This window comes from Phyllobates terribilis, unplaced genomic scaffold (assembly GCF_046119375.1).
Source record: "Phyllobates terribilis strain yellow unplaced genomic scaffold, ASM4611937v1 Scaffold_5__5_contigs__length_657084704, whole genome shotgun sequence".
Classification (NCBI taxonomy): domain Eukaryota; kingdom Metazoa; phylum Chordata; class Amphibia; order Anura; family Dendrobatidae; genus Phyllobates; species Phyllobates terribilis.
In genome coordinates, this window is record NW_027362765.1 from 347,792,431 (window position 1) to 347,812,208 (window position 19,778).

Here is a 19,778-nt window from a genome sequence, read left to right on the forward strand (position 1 = left end):
CCGGCGGAGGAGGGCGGGGGATGTGTGATAATGAGGTGACTGGACACTAATACATAATACTGTACAGGAGGTACGGGGCAGACCCCCGGCGGAGGAGGGCGGGGGATGTGTGATAATGAGGTGACTGGATGCTAATACATAATACTGTACAGGAGGTACGGGGCAGACCCCCGGCGGAGGAGAGCGGGGGATGTGTGATAATGAGGTGACTGGATGCTAATACATAATACTGTACAGGAGGTACGGGGCAGACCCCCGGCGGGGGAGAGCGGGGGATGTGTGATAATGAGGTGACTGGACACTAATACATAATACTGTACAGGAGGTACGAGGCAGACCCCCGGCGGGGGAGAGCGGGGGATGTGTGATAATGAGGTGACTGGACACTAATACATAATACTGTACAGGAGGTACGGGGCAGACCCCCGGCGGAGGAGGGCGGGGGATGTGTGATAATGAGGTGACTGGACACTAATACATAATACTGTACAGGAGGTACGGGGCAGACCCCCGGCGGAGGAGGGCGGGGGATGTGTGATAATGAGGTGACTGGATGCTAATACATAATACTGTACAGGAGGTACGGGGCAGACCCCCGGCGGAGGAGAGCGGGGGATGTGTGATAATGAGGTGACTAGATGCTAATACATAATACTGTACAGGAGGTACGGGGCAGACCCCCGGCGGAGGAGGGCGGGGGATGTGTGATAATGAGGTGACTGGATGCTAATACATAATACTGTACAGGGGGTACGGGGCAGACCCCCGGCGGAGGAGAGCGGGGGATGTGTGATAATGAGGTGACTGGATGCTAATACATAATACTGTACAGGAGGTACGGGGCAGACCCCCGGCGGAGGAGGGCGGGGGATGTGTGATAATGAGGTGACTGGATGCTAATACATAATACTGTACAGGAGGTACGGGGCAGACCCCCGGCGGAGGAGGGCGGAGGATGTGTGATAATGAGGTGACTGGACACTAATACATAATACTGTACAGGGGGTACGGGGCAGACCCCCGGCGGAGGAGGGCGGGGGATGTGTGATAATGAGGTGACTGGATGCTAATACATAATACTGTACAGGGGGTACGGGGCAGACCCCCGGCGGGGGAGGGCGGGGGATGTGTGATAATGAGGTGACTGGATGGTAATACATAATACTGTACAGGAGGTACGGGGCAGACCCCCGGCGGAGGAGAGCGGGGGATGTGTGATAATGAGGTGACTGGATGGTAATACATAATACTGTACAGGAGGTACGGGGCAGACCCCCGGCGGAGGAGAGCGGGGGATGTGTGATAATGAGGTGACTGGATGCTAATACATAATACTGTACAGGAGGTACGGGGCAGACCCCCGGCGGAGGAGAGCGGGGGATGTGTGATAATGAGGTGACTGGATGGTAATACATAATACTGTACAGGAGGTACGGGGCAGACCCCCGGCGGGGGAGGGCGGGGGATGTGTGATAATGAGGTGACTGGACACTAATACATAATACTGTACAGGAGGTACGGGGCAGACCCCCGGCGGGGGATGTGTGATAATGAGATAACTGGACACTAATACATAATACTGTACAGGAGGTACGGGGCAGACCCCCGGCGGAGGAGAGCGGGGGATGTGTGATAATGAGGTAACTGGATGCTAATACATAATACTGTACAGGAGGTACGGGGCAGACCCCCGGCGGAGGAGGGCGGGGGATGTGTGATAATGAGGTGACTGGATGGTAATACATAATACTGTACAGGGGGTACGGGGCAGACCCCCGGCGGAGGAGGGCGGGGGATGTGTGATAATGAGGTGACTGGACACTAATACATAATACTGTACAGGAGGTACGGGGCAGACCCCCGGCGGAGGAGAGCGGGGGATGTGTGATAATGAGGTGACTGGATGCTAATACATAATACTGTACAGGAGGTACGGGGCAGAACCCCGGCGGAGGAGGGCGGGGGATGTGTGATAATGAGGTGACTGGACACTAATACATAATACTGTACAGGAGGTACGGGGCAGACCCCCGGCGGAGGAGGGCGGAGGATGTGTGATAATGAGGTGACTGGACACTAATACATAATACTGTACAGGAGGTACGGGGCAGACCCCCGGCGGAGGAGGGCGGGGGATGTGTGATAATGAGGTGACTGGACACTAATACATAATACTGTACAGGAGGTACGGGGCAGACCCCCGGCGGAGGAGGGCGGAGGATGTGTGATAATGAGGTGACTGGACACTAATACATAATACTGTACAGGAGGTACGGGGCAGACCCCCGGCGGAGGAGGGCAGGGGATGTGTGATAATGAGGTGACTGGACACTAATACATAATACTGTACAGGAGGTACGGGGCAGACCCCTGGCGGAGGAGGGCGGGGGATGTGTGATAATGAGGTGACTGGACGGTAATACATAATACTGTACAGGAGGTACGGGGCAGACCCCCGGCGGGGGAGGGCGGGGGATGTGTGATAATGAGGTGACTGGATGCTAATACATAATACTGTACAGGAGGTACGAGGCAGACCCCCGGCGGAGGAGAGCGGGGGATGTGTGATAATGAGGTGACTGGATGCTAATACATAATACTGTACAGGAGGTACGGGGCAGACCCCCGGCGGAGGAGGGCGGGGGATGTGTGATAATGAGGTGACTGGATGCTAATACATAATACTGTACAGGAGGTACGGGGCAGACCCCCGGCGGAGGAGGGCGGAGGATGTGTGATAATGAGGTGACTGGATGCTAATACATAATACTGTACAGGAGGTACGGGGCAGACCCCCGGCGGAGGAGGGCAGGGGATGTGTGATAATGAGGTGACTGGATGCTAATACATAATACTGTACAGGAGGTACGGGGCAGACCCCCGGCGGAGGAGGGCGGGGGATGTGTGATAATGAGGTGACTGGATGCTAATACATAATACTGTACAGGAGGTACGGGGCAGACCCCCGGCGGGGGAGGGCGGGGGATGTGTGATAATGAGGTGACTGGACACTAATACATAATACTGTACAGGAGGTACGGGGCAGACCCCCGGCGGAGGAGGGCGGGGGATGTGTGATAATGAGGTGACTGGATGCTAATACATAATACTGTACAGGAGGTACGGGGCAGACCCCCGGCGGGGGAGAGCGGGGGATGTGTGATAATGAGGTGACTGGACACTAATACATAATACTGTACAGGAGGTACGGGGCAGACCCCCGGCGGAGGAGAGCGGGGGATGTGTGATAATGAGGTGACTGGACACTAATACATAATACTGTACAGGAGGTACGGGGCAGACCCCCGGCGGGGGAGAGCGGGGGATGTGTGATAATGAGGTGACTGGACACTAATACATAATACTGTACAGGAGGTACGGGGCAGACCCCCGGCGGAGGAGAGCGGGGGATGTGTGATAATGAGGTGACTGGACACTAATACATAATACTGTACAGGAGGTACGGGGCAGACCCCCAGCGGAGGAGAGCGGGGGATGTGTGATAATGAGGTTACTGGACACTAATACATAATACTGTACAGGAGGTACGGGGCAGACCCCCGGCGGAGGAGGGCGGGGGATGTGTGATAATGAGGTGACTGGATGCTAATACATAATACTGTACAGGAGGTACGGGGCAGACCCCCGGCGGAGGAGGGCGGGGGATGTGTGATAATGAGGTGACTGGACACTAATACATAATACTGTACAGGAGGTACGGGGCAGACCCCCGGCGGAGGAGAGCGGGGGATGTGTGATAATGAGGTGACTGGACACTAATACATAATACTGTACAGGAGGTACGAGGCAGACCCCCGGCGGGGGAGAGCGGGGGATGTGTGATAATGAGGTGACTGGACACTAATACATAATACTGTACAGGAGGTACGGGGCAGACCCCCGGCGGAGGAGGGCGGAGGATGTGTGATAATGAGGTGACTGGATGCTAATACATAATACTGTACAGGAGGTACGGGGCAGACCCCCGGCGGGGGAGGGCGGGGGATGTGTGATAATGAAGTGACTGGACACTAATACATAATACTGTACAGGAGGTACGGGGCAGACCCCCGGCGGAGGAGGGCGGGGGATGTGTGATAATGAGGTGACTGGACACTAATACATAATACTGTACAGGAGGTACGGGGCAGACCCCCGGCGGGGGAGGGCGGGGGATGTGTGATAATGAGGTGACTGGATGGTAATACATAATACTGTACAGGAGGTACGGGGCAGACCCCCGGCGGAGGAGGGCGGGGGATGTGTGATAATGAGGTGACTGGATGGTAATACATAATACTGTACAGGAGGTACGGGGCAGACCCCCGGCGGGGGAGGGCGGGGGATGTGTGATAATGAGGTGACTGGATGCTAATACATAATACTGTACAGGAGGTACGGGGCAGACCCCCGGCGGAGGAGGGCAGGGGATGTGTGATAATGAGGTGACTGGACACTAATACATAATACTGTACAGGAGGTACGGGGCAGACCCCCGGCGGAGGAGGGCGGGGGATGTGTGATAATGAGGTGACTGGACACTAATACATAATACTGTACAGGAGGTACAGGGCAGACCCCCGGCGGAGGAGGGCGGGGGATGTGTGATAATGAGGTGACTGGATGCTAATACATAATAATGTACAGGAGGTACGGGGCAGACCCCCGGCGGAGGAGGGCGGGGGATGTGTGATAATGAGGTGACTGGACGGTAATACATAATACTGTACAGGAGGTACGGGGCAGACCCCCGGCGGAGGAGGGCGGGGGATGTGTGATAATGAGGTGACTGGACACTAATACATAATACTGTACAGGAGGTACGGGGCAGACCCCCGGCGGGGGAGAGCGGGGGATGTGTGATAATGAGGTGACTGGACACTAATACATAATACTGTACAGGAGGTACGGGGCAGACCCCCGGCGGAGGAGGGCGGGGGATGTGTGATAATGAGGTGACTGGATGCTAATACATAATACTGTACAGGAGGTACGGGGCAGACCCCCGGCGGAGGAGAGCGGGGGATGTGTGATAATGAGGTGACTGGATGGTAATACATAATACTGTACAGGAGGTACGGGGCAGACCCCCGGCGGAGGAGGGCGGGGGATGTGTGATAATGAGGTGACTGGATGCTAATACATAATACTGTACAGGAGGTACGGGGCAGACCCCCGGCGGGGGAGAGCGGGGGATGTGTGATAATGAGGTGACTGGATGCTAATACATAATACTGTACAGGAGGTACGGGGCAGACCCCCGGCGGAGGAGGGAGGGGGATGTGTGATAATGAGGTGACTGGACACTAATACATAATACTGTACAGGAGGTACGGGGCAGACCCCCGGCGGGGGAGGGCGGGGGATGTGTGATAATGAGGTGACTGGACACTAATACATAATACTGTACAGGAGGTACGGGGCAGACCCCCGGCGGAGGAGGGCGGAGGATGTGTGATAATGAGGTGACTGGACACTAATACATAATACTGTACAGGAGGTACGGGGCAGACCCCCGGCGGAGGAGGGCGGGGGATGTGTGATAATGAGGTGACTGGACACTAATACATAATACTGTACAGGAGGTACGGGGCAGACCCCCGGCGGAGGAGAGCGGGGGATGTGTGATAATGAGGTGACTGGACGGTAATACATAATACTGTACAGGAGGTATGGGGCAGACCCCCGGCGGAGGAGGGAGGGGGATGTGTGATAATGAGGTGACTGGACACTAATACATAATACTGTACAGGAGGTACGGGGCAGACCCCCGGCGGAGGAGGGCGGGGGATGTGTGATAATGAGGTGACTGGATGCTAATACATAATACTGTACAGGAGGTACGGGGCAGACCCCCGGCGGAGGAGAGCGGGGGATGTGTGATAATGAGGTGACTGGATGCTAATACATAATACTGTACAGGAGGTACGGGGCAGACCCCCGGCGGGGGAGGGAGGGGGATGTGTGATAATGAGGTGACTGGACGCTAATACATAATACTGTACAGGAGGTACGGGGCAGACCCCCGGCGGAGGAGGGCGGGGGATGTGTGATAGTGAGGTGACTGGATGCTAATACATAATACTGTACAGGAGGTACGGGGCAGACCCCCGGCGGGGGAGAGCGGGGGATGTGTGATAATGAGGTGACTGGATGGTAATACATAATACTGTACAGGAGGTACGGGGCAGACCCCCGGCGGGGGAGAGCGGGGGATGTGTGATAATGAGGTGACTGGACACTAATACATAATACTGTACAGGAGGTACGGGGCAGACCCCCGGCGGAGGAGGGCGGGGGATGTGTGATAATGAGGTGACTGGATGCTAATACATAATACTGTACAGGAGGTACGGGGCAGACCCCCGGCGGGGGAGAGCGGGGGATGTGTGATAATGAGGTGACTGGATGGTAATACATAATACTGTACAGGGGGTACGGGGCAGACCCCCGGCGGAGGAGGGCGGAGGATGTGTGATAATGAGGTGACTGGACACTAATACATAATACTGTACAGGAGGTACGGGGCAGACCCCCGGCGGGGGAGGGCGGGGGATGTGTGATAATGAGGTGACTGGACACTAATACATAATACTGTACAGGAGGTACGGGGCAGACCCCCGGCGGAGGAGGGCGGGGGATGTGTGATAATGAGGTGACTGGACACTAATACATAATACTGTACAGGAGGTACGGGACAGACCCCCGGCGGAGGAGGGCGGGGGATGTGTGATAATGAGGTGACTGGACACTAATACATAATACTGTACAGGAGGTACGGGGCAGACCCCCGGCGGAGGAGGGCGGGGGATGTGTGATAATGAGGTGACTGGACACTAATACATAATACTGTACAGGAGGTACGGGGCAGACCCCCGGCGGAGGAGGGCGGGGGATGTGTGATAATGAGGTGACTGGATGCTAATACATAATACTGTACAGGAGGTACGGGGCAGACCCCCGGCGGAGGAGGGCGGAGGATGTGTGATAATGAGGTGACTGGATGCTAATACATAATACTGTACAGGAGGTACGGGGCAGACCCCCGGCGGAGGAGAGCGGGGGATGTGTGATAATGAGGTGACTGGATGCTAATACATAATACTGTACAGGAGGTACGGGGCAGACCCCCGGCGGAGGAGGGCGGAGGATGTGTGATAATGAGGTGACTGGACACTAATACATAATACTGTACAGGAGGTACGGGGCAGACCCCCGGCGGAGGAGGGCGGGGGATGTGTGATAATGAGGTGACTGGATGCTAATACATAATACTGTACAGGAGGTACGGGGCAGACCCCCGGCGGAGGAGGGCGGAGGATGTGTGATAATGAGGTGACTGGATGCTAATACATAATACTGTACAGGAGGTACGGGGCAGACCCCCGGCGGAGGAGAGCGGGGGATGTGTGATAATGAGGTGACTGGATGCTAATACATAATACTGTACAGGAGGTACGGGGCAGACCCCCGGCGGAGGAGGGCGGAGGATGTGTGATAATGAGGTGACTGGACACTAATACATAATACTGTACAGGAGGTACGGGGCAGACCCCCGGCGGAGGAGGGCGGAGGATGTGTGATAATGAGGTGACTGGATGCTAATACATAATACTGTACAGGAGGTACGGGGCAGACCCCCGGCGGAGGAGGGCGGGGGATGTGTGATAATGAGGTGACTGGACACTAATACATAATACTGTACAGGAGGTACGGGGCAGACCCCCGGCGGAGGAGGGCGGAGGATGTGTGATAATGAGGTGACTGGACACTAATACATAATACTGTACAGGAGGTACGGGGCAGACCCCCGGCGGGGGAGGGCGGGGGATGTGTGATAATGAGGTGACTGGACACTAATACATAATACTGTACAGGAGGTACGGGGCAGACCCCCGGCGGAGGAGGGCGGAGGATGTGTGATAATGAGGTGACTGGATGCTAATACATAATACTGTACAGGAGGTACGGGGCAGACCCCCGGCGGAGGAGGGCGGGGGATGTGTGATAATGAGGTGACTGGACACTAATACATAATACTGTACAGGAGGTACGGGGCAGACCCCCGGCGGAGGAGGGCGGAGGATGTGTGATAATGAGGTGACTGGATGCTAATACATAATACTGTACAGGAGGTACGGGGCAGACCCCCGGCGGGGGAGGGCGGGGGATGTGTGATAATGAGGTGACTGGATGGTAATACATAATACTGTACAGGAGGTACGGGGCAGACCCCCGGCGGAGGAGGGCGGAGGATGTGTGATAATGAGGTGACTGGATGGTAATACATAATACTGTACAGGAGGTACGGGGCAGACCCCCGGCGGGGGAGGGCGGGGGATGTGTGATAATGAGGTGACTGGATGGTAATACATAATACTGTACAGGAGGTACGGGGCAGACCCCCGGCGGAGGAGGGCGGAGGATGTGTGATAATGAGGTGACTGGATGGTAATACATAATACTGTACAGGAGGTACGGGGCAGACCCCCGGCGGGGGAGGGCGGGGGATGTGTGATAATGAGGTGACTGGATGGTAATACATAATACTGTACAGGGGGTACGGGGCAGACCCCCGGCGGAGGAGAGCGGGGGATGTGTGATAATGAGGTGACTGGACGGTAATACATAATACTGTACAGGAGGTACGGGGCAGACCCCCGGCGGGGGAGGGCGGGGGATGTGTGATAATGAGGTGACTGGACACTAATACATAATACTGTACAGGAGGTACGGGGCAGACCCCCGGCGGAGGAGAGCGGGGGATGTGTGATAATGAGGTGACTGGACACTAATACATAATACTGTACAGGAGGTACGGGGCAGACCCCCGGCGGAGGAGGGCGGGGGATGTGTGATAATGAGGTGACTGGACACTAATACATAATACTGTACAGGAGGTACGGGGCAGACCCCCGGCGGAGGAGGGTGGGGGATGTGTGATAATGAGGTGACTGGACACTAATACATAATACTGTACAGGAGGTACGGGGCAGACCCCGGCGGAGGAGGGCGGGGGATGTGTGATAATGAGGTGACTGGATGCTAATACATAATACTGTACAGGAGGTACGGGGGCAGACCCCCGGCGGAGGAGGGCGGAGGATGTGTGATAATGAGGTGACTGAACACTAATACATAATACTGTACAGGAGGTACGGGGCAGACCCCCGGCGGAGGAGGGCGGGGGATGTGTGATAATGAGGTGACTGGACGCTAATACATAATACTGTACAGGAGGTACGGGGCAGACCCCCGGCGGAGGAGGGCGGAGGATGTGTGATAATGAGGTGACTGGACACTAATACATAATACTGTACAGGAGGTACGGGGCAGACCCCCGGCGGAGGAGGGCGGAGGATGTGTGATAATGAGGTGACTGGATGCTAATACATAATACTGTACAGGAGGTACGGGGCAGACCCCCGGCGGGGGAGGGCGGGGGATGTGTGATAATGAGGTGACTGGATGCTAATACATAATACTGTACAGGAGGTACGGGGCAGACCCCCGGCGGAGGAGGGCGGGGGATGTGTGATAATGAGGTGACTGGACGGTAATACATAATACTGTACAGGAGGTACGGGGCAGACCCCCGGCGGAGGAGGGCAGGGGATGTGTGATAATGAGGTGACTGGATGCTAATACATAATACTGTACAGGAGGTACGGGGCAGACCCCCGGCGGAGGAGGGCGGGGGATGTGTGATAATGAGGTGACTGGACACTAATACATAATACTGTACAGGAGGTACGGGGCAGACCCCCGGCGGAGGAGGGCGGAGGATGTGTGATAATGAGGTGACTGGACACTAATACATAATACTGTACAGGAGGTACGGGGCAGACCCCCGGCGGGGGAGGGCGGGGGATGTGTGATAATGAGGTGACTGGACACTAATACATAATACTGTACAGGAGGTACGGGGCAGACCCCCGGCGGAGGAGGGCGGGGGATGTGTGATAATGAGGTGACTGGACACTAATACATAATACTGTACAGGAGGTACGGGGCAGACCCCCGGCGGGGGAGAGCGGGGGATGTGTGATAATGAGGTGACTGGACACTAATACATAATACTGTACAGGAGGTACGGGGCAGACCCCCGGCGGGGGAGGGCGGGGGATGTGTGATAATGAGGTGACTGGACACTAATACATAATACTGTACAGGGGGTACGGGGCAGACCCCCGGCGGAGGAGGGCGGGGGATGTGTGATAATGAGGTGACTGGATGCTAATACATAATACTGTACAGGGGGTACGGGGCAGACCCCCGGCGGGGGAGAGCGGGGGATGTGTGATAATGAGGTGACTGGATGGTAATACATAATACTGTACAGGAGTTACAGGGCAGACCCCCGGCGGAGGAGGGCGGGGGATGTGTGACAATGAGGTGACTGGATGGTAATACATAATACTGTACAGGAGGTACGGGGCAGACCCCCGGCGGGGGAGAGCGGGGGATGTGTGATAATGAGGTGACTGGACACTAATACATAATACTGTACAGGAGGTACGAGGCAGACCCCCGGCGGGGGAGAGCGGGGGATGTGTGATAATGAGGTGACTGGACACTAATACATAATACTGTACAGGAGGTACGGGGCAGAACCCCGGTGGAGGAGGGCGGGGGATGTGTGATAATGAGGTGACTGGACACTAATACATAATACTGTACAGGAGGTACGGGGCAGACCCCCGGCGGAGGAGGGCGGGGGATGTGTGATAATGAGGTGACTGGATGCTAATACATAATACTGTACAGGAGGTACGGGGCAGACCCCCGGCGGAGGAGAGCGGGGGATGTGTGATAATGAGGTGACTAGATGCTAATACATAATACTGTACAGGAGGTACGGGGCAGACCCCCGGCGGAGGAGAGCGGGGGATGTGTGATAATGAGGTGACTAGATGCTAATACATAATACTGTACAGGAGGTACGGGGCAGACCCCCGGCGGAGGAGAGCGGGGGATGTGTGATAATGAGGTGACTGGATGGTAATACATAATACTGTACAGGAGGTACGGGGCAGACCCCCGGCGGAGGAGAGCGGGGGATGTGTGATAATGAGGTGACTGGACGGTAATACATAATACTGTACAGGAGGTACGGGGCAGACCCCCGGCGGAGGAGAGCGGGGGATGTGTGATAATGAGGTGACTGGATGCTAATACATAATACTGTACAGGAGGTACGGGGCAGACCCCCGGCGGAGGAGAGCGGGGGATGTGTGATAATGAGGTGACTGGATGCTAATACATAATACTGTACAGGAGGTACGGGGCAGACCCCCGGCGGAGGAGAGCGGGGGATGTGTGATAATGAGGTGACTGGATGGTAATACATAATACTGTACAGGAGGTACGGGGCAGACCCCCGGCGGGGGAGGGCGGGGGATGTGTGATAATGAGGTGACTGGACACTAATACATAATACTGTACAGGAGGTACGGGGCAGACCCCCGGCGGGGGAGGGCGGGGGATGTGTGATAATGAGGTGACTGGACACTAATACATAATACTGTACAGGAGGTACGGGGCAGACCCCCGGCGGGGGATGTGTGATAATGAGATAACTGGACACTAATACATAATACTGTACAGGAGGTACGGGGCAGACCCCCGGCGGAGGAGAGCGGGGGATGTGTGATAATGAGGTAACTGGATGCTAATACATAATACTGTACAGGAGGTACGGGGCAGACCCCCGGCGGAGGAGGGCGGGGGATGTGTGATAATGAGGTGACTGGATGGTAATACATAATACTGTACAGGGGGTACGGGGCAGACCCCCGGCGGAGGAGGGCGGGGGATGTGTGATAATGAGGTGACTGGACACTAATACATAATACTGTACAGGAGGTACGGGGCAGACCCCCGGCGGAGGAGAGCGGGGGATGTGTGATAATGAGGTGACTGGATGCTAATACATAATACTGTACAGGAGGTACGGGGCAGAACCCCGGTGGAGGAGGGCGGGGGATGTGTGATAATGAGGTGACTGGACACTAATACATAATACTGTACAGGAGGTACGGGGCAGACCCCCGGCGGAGGAGGGCGGAGGATGTGTGATAATGAGGTGACTGGACACTAATACATAATACTGTACAGGAGGTACGGGGCAGACCCCCGGCGGAGGAGGGCGGGGGATGTGTGATAATGAGGTGACTGGACACTAATACATAATACTGTACAGGAGGTACGGGGCAGACCCCCGGTGGAGGAGGGCGGGGGATGTGTGATAATGAGGTGACTGGACACTAATTCATAATACTGTACAGGAGGTACGGGGCAGACCCCCGGCGGAGGAGGGCGGAGGATGTGTGATAATGAGGTGACTGGACACTAATACATAATACTGTACAGGAGGTACGGGGCAGACCCCCGGCGGAGGAGGGCGGAGGTTGTGTGATAATGAGGTGACTGGACACTAATACATAATACTGTACAGGGGGTACGGGGCAGACCCCCGGCGGAGGAGGGCGGGGGATGTGTGATAATGAGGTGACTGGACACTAATACATAATACTGTACAGGAGGTACGGGGCAGACCCCCGGCGGAGGAGGGCGGAGGATGTGTGATAATGAGGTGACTGGACACTAATACATAATACTGTACAGGAGGTACGGGGCAGACCCCCGGCGGAGGAGGGCAGGGGATGTGTGATAATGAGGTGACTGGACACTAATACATAATACTGTACAGGAGGTACGGGGCAGACCCCCGGCGGAGGAGGGCAGGGGATGTGTGATAATGAGGTGACTGGATGCTAATACATAATACTGTACAGGAGGTACGGGGCAGACCCCCGGCGGAGGAGGGCGGGGGATGTGTGATAATGAGGTGACTGGATGCTAATACATAATACTGTACAGGAGGTACGGGGCAGACCCCCGGCGGGGGAGGGCGGGGGATGTGTGATAATGAGGTGACTGGACACTAATACATAATACTGTACAGGAGGTACGGGGCAGACCCCCGGCGGGGGAGGGCGGGGGATGTGTGATAATGAGGTGACTGGATGCTAATACATAATACTGTACAGGAGGTACGGGGCAGACCCCCGGCGGAGGAGAGCGGGGGATGTGTGATAATGAGGTGACTGGATGGTAATACATAATACTGTACAGGAGGTACGGGGCAGACCCCCGGCGGGGGAGAGCGGGGGATGTGTGATAATGAGGTGACTGGACACTAATACATAATACTGTACAGGAGGTACGGGGCAGACCCCCGGCGGAGGAGAGCGGGGGATGTGTGATAATGAGGTGACTGGACACTAATACATAATACTGTACAGGAGGTACGGGGCAGACCCCCGGCGGGGGAGAGCGGGGGATGTGTGATAATGAGGTGACTGGACACTAATACATAATACTGTACAGGAGGTACGGGGCAGACCCCCGGCGGAGGAGAGCGGGGGATGTGTGATAATGAGGTGACTGGACACTAATACATAATACTGTACAGGAGGTACGGGGCAGACCCCCGGCGGAGGAGAGCGGGGGATGTGTGATAATGAGGTTACTGGACACTAATACATAATACTGTACAGGAGGTACGGGGCAGACCCCCGGCGGAGGAGGGCGGGGGATGTGTGATAATGAGGTGACTGGATGCTAATACATAATACTGTACAGGAGGTACGGGGCAGACCCCCGGCGGAGGAGAGCGGGGGATGTGTGATAATGAGGTGACTGGATGCTAATACATAATACTGTACAGGGGGTACGGGGCAGACCCCCGGCGGAGGAGAGCGGGGGATGTGTGATAATGAGGTGACTGGATGCTAATACATAATACTGTACAGGGGGTACGGGGCAGACCCCCGGCGGAGGAGAGCGGGGGATGTGTGATAATGAGGTGACTGGATGGTAATACATAATACTGTACAGGAGGTACGGGGCAGACCCCCGGCGGAGGAGAGCGGGGGATGTGTGATAATGAGGTGACTGGACGCTAATACATAATACTGTACAGGAGGTACGGGGCAGACCCCCGGCGGAGGAGGGCGGGGGATGTGTGATAATGAGGTGACTGGACACTAATACATAATACTGTACAGGAGGTACGGGGCAGACCCCCGGCGGAGGAGGGCGGGGGATGTGTGATAATGAGGTGACTGGACGCTAATACATAATACTGTACAGGAGGTACGGGGCAGACCCCCGGCGGGGGAGAGCGGGGGATGTGTGATAATGAGGTGACTGGACACTAATGCATAATACTGTACAGGAGGTACGGGGCAGACCCCCGGCGGAGGAGGGCGGGGGATGTGTGATAATGAGGTGACTGGACACTAATGCATAATACTGTACAGGAGGTACGGGGCAGACCCCCGGCGGAGGAGGGCGGGGGATGTGTGATAATGCGGTGACTGGACACTAATGCATAATACTGTACAGGAGGTACGGGGCAGACCCCCGGCGGAGGAGGGCGGGGGATGTGTGATAATGAGGTGACTTGATGGTAATACATAATACTGTACAGGAGGTACGGGGCAGACCCCCGGCGGGGGAGGGCGGGGGATGTGTGATAATGAGGTGACTGGACGCTAATACATAATACTGTACAGGAGGTACGGGGCAGACCCCCGGCGGAGGAGGGCGGAGGATGTGTGATAATGAGGTGACTTGATGGTAATACATAATACTGTACAGGAGGTACGGGGCAGACCCCCGGCGGGGGAGGGCGGGGGATGTGTGATAATGAGGTGACTTGATGGTAATACATAATACTGTACAGGAGGTACGGGGGCAGACCCCCGGCGGGGGAGGGCGGGGGATGTGTGATAATGAGGTGACTGGACACTAATACATAATACTGTACAGGAGGTACGGGGCAGACCCCCGGCGGGGGAGGGCGGGGGATGTGTGATAATGAGGTGACTGGATGCTAATACATAATACTGTACAGGGGGTACGGGGCAGACCCCCGGCGGAGGAGGGCGGGGGATGTGTGATAATGAGGTGACTGGACACTAATACATAATACTGTACAGGAGGTACGGGGCAGACCCCCGGCGGAGGAGAGCGGGGGATGTGTGATAACGAGGTGACTGGATGGTAATACATTGTACTGTACAGGAGGTACGGGGCAGACCCCCGGCGGGGTAGGGCGGGGGATGTGTGATAATGAGGTGACTGGATGCTAATACATAATACTGTACAGGAGGTACGGGGCAGACCCCCGGCGGGGGAGGGCGGGGGATGTGTGATAATGAGGTGACTGGATGGTAATACATAATACTGTACAGGAGGTACGGGGCAGACCCCCGGCGGGGTAGGGCGGGGGATGTGTGATAATGAGGTGACTGGACGCTAATACATAATACTGTACAGGAGGTACGGGGCAGACCCCCGGCGGAGGAGGGCGGGGGATGTGTGATAATGAGGTGACTGGACGGTAATACATAATACTGTACAGGAGGTTCGGGGCAGACCCCCGGCGGAGGAGGGCGGGGGATGTGTGATAATGAGGTGACTGGACACTAATACATAATACTGTACAGGAGGTACGGGGCAGACCCCCGGCGGAGGAGAGCGGGGGATGTGTGATAATGAGGTGACTGGACACTAATACATAATACTGTACAGGAGGTACGGGGCAGACCCCCGGCGGAGGAGGGCGGAGGATGTGAGATAATGAGGTGACTGGACACTAATACATAATACTGTACAGGAGGTACGGGGCAGACCCCCGGCGGGGGAGGGCGGGGGATGTGTGATAATGAGGTGACTGGATGCTAATACATAATACTGTACAGGAGGTACGGGGCAGACCCCCGGCGGGGGAGGGCGGGGGATGTGTGATAATGAGATAACTGGACACTAATACATAATACTGTACAGGAGGTACGGGGCAGACCCCCGGGGTCGGATGTGTAATCATTATCTGTGTGTCTTACTATGTGACGCTGACATGGTCAGAGCTGCTGCTGCTGTTGTAACGAACCCTCTGCTGTGTGAGGAGGACCGGCTGTCTGTGTTGATCGCTTTCCGCTGTTTTTTCTTCTCTCCAGATGTATATTGAGCAGAGTTCCCTGAAGAGACAGAGCTGCCTCCTGCTGCAGAGCATCGCTCCCGACCAGCAGCTGCTAAAAGCCCTCGACGAGAACACGAGATTAACCCATTCACTGGAGGAGGCGGAGATCCGGCATCAGCTGAAGGTGACGCCTCTGCATGCGCCATACAGTGACAGTGCGCCCTACAGTGCTCTCCATACAGTGACAGTGCGCCCTACAATGCTCTCCATACAGTGACAGTGTGCCCTACAGTGCTCTCCATACAGTGACAGTGTGCCCTACAGTGCTCTCCATACAGTGACAGTGCTCTCCATACAGTGACAGTGCGCCCTACAGTGCTCTCCATACAGTGACAGTGCTCTCCATACAGTGACAGTGCGCCCTACAGTGCTCTCCATACAGTGACAGTGCGCCCTACAGTGCTCTCCATACAGTGACAGTGCTCTCCATACAGTGACAGTGCGCCCTACAGTGCTCTCCATACAGTGACAGTGCGCCCTACAGTGCTCTCCATACAGTGACTGTGCTCTTCATACAGTGACAGTGCGCCCTACAGTGCTCTCCATACAGTGACAGTGCTCTCCATACAGTGACAGTGCGCCCTACAGTGCTCTCCATACAGTGACAGTGCGCCGTACAGTGCTCTCCATACAGTGACAGTGCTCCATACAGTGACAGTGCGCCATACAGTGCTATCCATACAGTGACAGTGCTCTCCATACAGTGACAGTGCGCCATACAGTGCTCTCCATACAGTGACAGTGCTCCATACAGTGCTCTCCATACAGTGACAGTGCGCCATACAGTGCTCTCCATACAGTGACAGTGCTCCATACAGTGCTCTCCATACAGTGACAGTGCGCCATACAGTGCTCTTCATACAGTGACAGTGCGCCCTACAGTGCTCTCCATACAGTGACAGTGCGCCGTACAGTGCTCTCCATACAGTGACAGTGCTCTCCATACAGTGACAGTGCTCTCCATACAGTGACAGTGCGCCGTACAGTGCTCTCCATACAGTGACAGTGCGCCATACAGTGCTCTCCATACAGTGACAGTGCGCCATACAGTGCTCTCCATACAGTGACAGTGCGACATACAGTGCTCTCCATACAGTGACAGTGCGACATACAGTGCTCTCCATACAGTGACAGTGCGCCATACAGTGCTCTCCATACAGTGACAGTGCGCCGTACAGTGCTCTCCATACAGTGACAGTGCGCCATACAGTTCTCTCCATACAGTGACAGTGCGCCGTACAGTGCTCTCCATACAGTGACAGTGCTCTCCATACAGTGACAGTGCGCCGTACAGTGCTCTCCATACAGTGACAGTGCGCCGTACAGTGCTCTCCATACAGTGACAGTGCGCCATACAGTGCTCTCCATACAGTGACAGTGCGCCATACAGTGCTCTCCATACAGTGACAGTGCGCCATACAGTGCTCTCCATACAGTGACAGTGCGCCATACAGTGCTCTCCATACAGTGACAGTGCGCCATACAGTGCTCTCCATACAGTGACAGTGCGCCGTACAGTGCTCTCCATACAGTGACAGTGCGCCGTACAGTGCTCTCCATACAGTGACAGTGCACCATACAGTGCTCTCCATACAGTGACAGTGCTCTCCATACGGTGACTGTGCTCTCCATACAGTGACAGTGCGCCATACAGTGCTCTCCATACAGTGACAGTGCGCTGTACAGTGCTCTCCATACAGTGACAGTGCGCCTTACAGTGCTCTCCATACAGTGACAGTGCGCCGTACAGTGCTCTCCATACAGTGACAGTGCGCCCTACAGTGCTCTTCATACAGTGACAGTGCGCCCTACAGTGCTCTCCATACAGTGACAGTGCTCTCCATACAGTGACAGTGCTCTCCATACAGTGACAGTGCTCTCCATACAGTGACAGTGCGCCGTACAGTGCTCTCCATACAGTGACAGTGCGCCATACAGTGCTCTCCATACAGTGACAGTGCGCCGTACAGTGCTCTCCATACAGTGACAGTGCGCCATACAGTGCTCTCCATACAGTGACAGTGCGCCGTACAGTGCTCTTCATACAGTGACAGTGCGCCCTACAGTGCTCTCCATACGGTGACTGTGCTCTCCATACGGTGACTGTGCTCTCCATACGGTGGCGGTGCTCTCTATACGGTGGCGGTGCTCTCTATACGGTGGCGGTGCGCGCCATACGGTGGCGGTGCGCGCCATACGGTGACGGTGCTCTCCATACAGAACACAACTGTGCTCCAGGCTCCCTGCACTTCCAGGAGTTGGTTTTATGGGATTCACAGACTGTATTATTTTAGTGGAGGAAGTTCAGTGCCCAGCAGCACAGAGGATTTCAGGATTCACAGATCCGTTTTCTTGTAGGTGAAGGAGCTGGAGGAGCAGCTGCAGGAGGCGAAGCTGCGGAGGGAGGTGCAGAGCCTGAAGAAGCAGCTGGAGATCCTGGAGGAGGAGAAGAAGGAGCTGGAGTGCCGGGTGCAGAGCGCTGAAACTGCAGTGAAGGACCTGAAGCACTGCGGTGCGTGGACTATGCCGCCGTGTACGGCTGTGTGCGGGGGATTATTACGGGGGGCGTTATACGGCTGTGTGCGGGGGATTATTACCTGGGGCGTCGTACGGCCGTGTGCGGGGCCGTCGTACGGCCGTGTGCGGGGCCGGCGTACGGCCGTGTGCGGGGCTGGCGTACGGCTGTGTGCGGGGGATTATTACCTGGGACGTCGTACGGCTGTGTGCGGGGCCGTCGTACGTCCGTGTGCGGGGCCGGCGTACGGCCGTGTGTGGTGTGTGGGGCTGGCGTACGGCTGTGTGTGGGGGATTATTACCTGGGACGTCGTATGGCTGTGTGCGGGGTTGTCGTACGGCTGTGTGCGGGGCCGGTGTACGGCCGTGCGCGGGGTTGTCGTACGGCTGTGTGCGGGGCCGGCGTACGGCTGTGTGCGGGGGATTATTACCTGGGGCGTCGTACGGCTGTGTGCGGGGTTGTCGTACGGCTGTGTGCGGGGTTGTCGTACGGCTGTGTGCGGGGTTGTCGTACGGCTGTGTGCGGGGCCGGCGTACGGCAGTGTGCGGGGGATTATTACCTGGGGCGTCGTACGGCTGTGTGCGGGGCCGGCGTACGGCTGTGTGCGGGGCCGGCGTACGGCTGTGTGCGGGGCCGGCGTACGGCCGTGTGAGGGGTTGTCGTACGGCTGTGTGCGGGGCCGGCGTACGGCTGTGTGCGGGGGATTATTACCTGGGGCATCGTACGGCCGTGTGCGGGGCCGGCGTACGGCCGTGTGCGGGGCCGGCGTACGGCCGTGTGCGGGGCCGGCGTACGGCCGTGTGCGGGGCCGGCGTACGACAGTGTGCGGGGCCGGCGTACGGCAGTGTGCGGGGCCGGCGTACGGCAGTGTGCGGGGCCGGCGTACGGCAGTGTGCGGGGCCGGCGTACGGCAGTGTGCGGGGCCGGCGTACGGCAGTGTGCGGGGCCGGCGTACGGCTGTGTGCGGGGTGCATGGACCGGGTGTCGCCTTCTCGCTTCCTTTCTCACCTGATTGTTTTCGGCTGCAGTTGATGAACTCCAGAAGCGGCTGCATCAGGCGGAGAAAGCGGCTGCTCCCCCTCCGCCGCCACCACCACCACCTCCTCTGCCACCGCCGCCACCGAACCCCATCCGGTAAGATGTACAGGAGGCCGCGGCCTCCATCACCCTCTGGTCGCCAGGTCCCGGCCTCATCACAATCCCTGGTGTCAG

The 19,778-nt window shown here is 56.7% G+C and overlaps 1 protein-coding gene across 5 annotated transcripts in view; it reads left to right on the top strand.

Moving 5' to 3' along the window:
* SHTN1 (shootin 1) overlaps positions 1-19,778 on the top strand; it is a 134,735-nt gene that overhangs the window by 74,320 nt on the left and 40,637 nt on the right. For all 5 annotated transcript variants that reach the window (XM_073684609.1, XM_073684610.1, XM_073684611.1 and 2 more), the window contains 3 exons: positions 16,029-16,175; positions 18,410-18,563; positions 19,595-19,700. In XM_073684609.1, the coding sequence (XP_073540710.1) occupies positions 16,029-16,175; positions 18,410-18,563; positions 19,595-19,700 (407 nt within the window). The remainder of the gene's footprint in view (positions 1-16,028; positions 16,176-18,409; positions 18,564-19,594; positions 19,701-19,778) is intronic.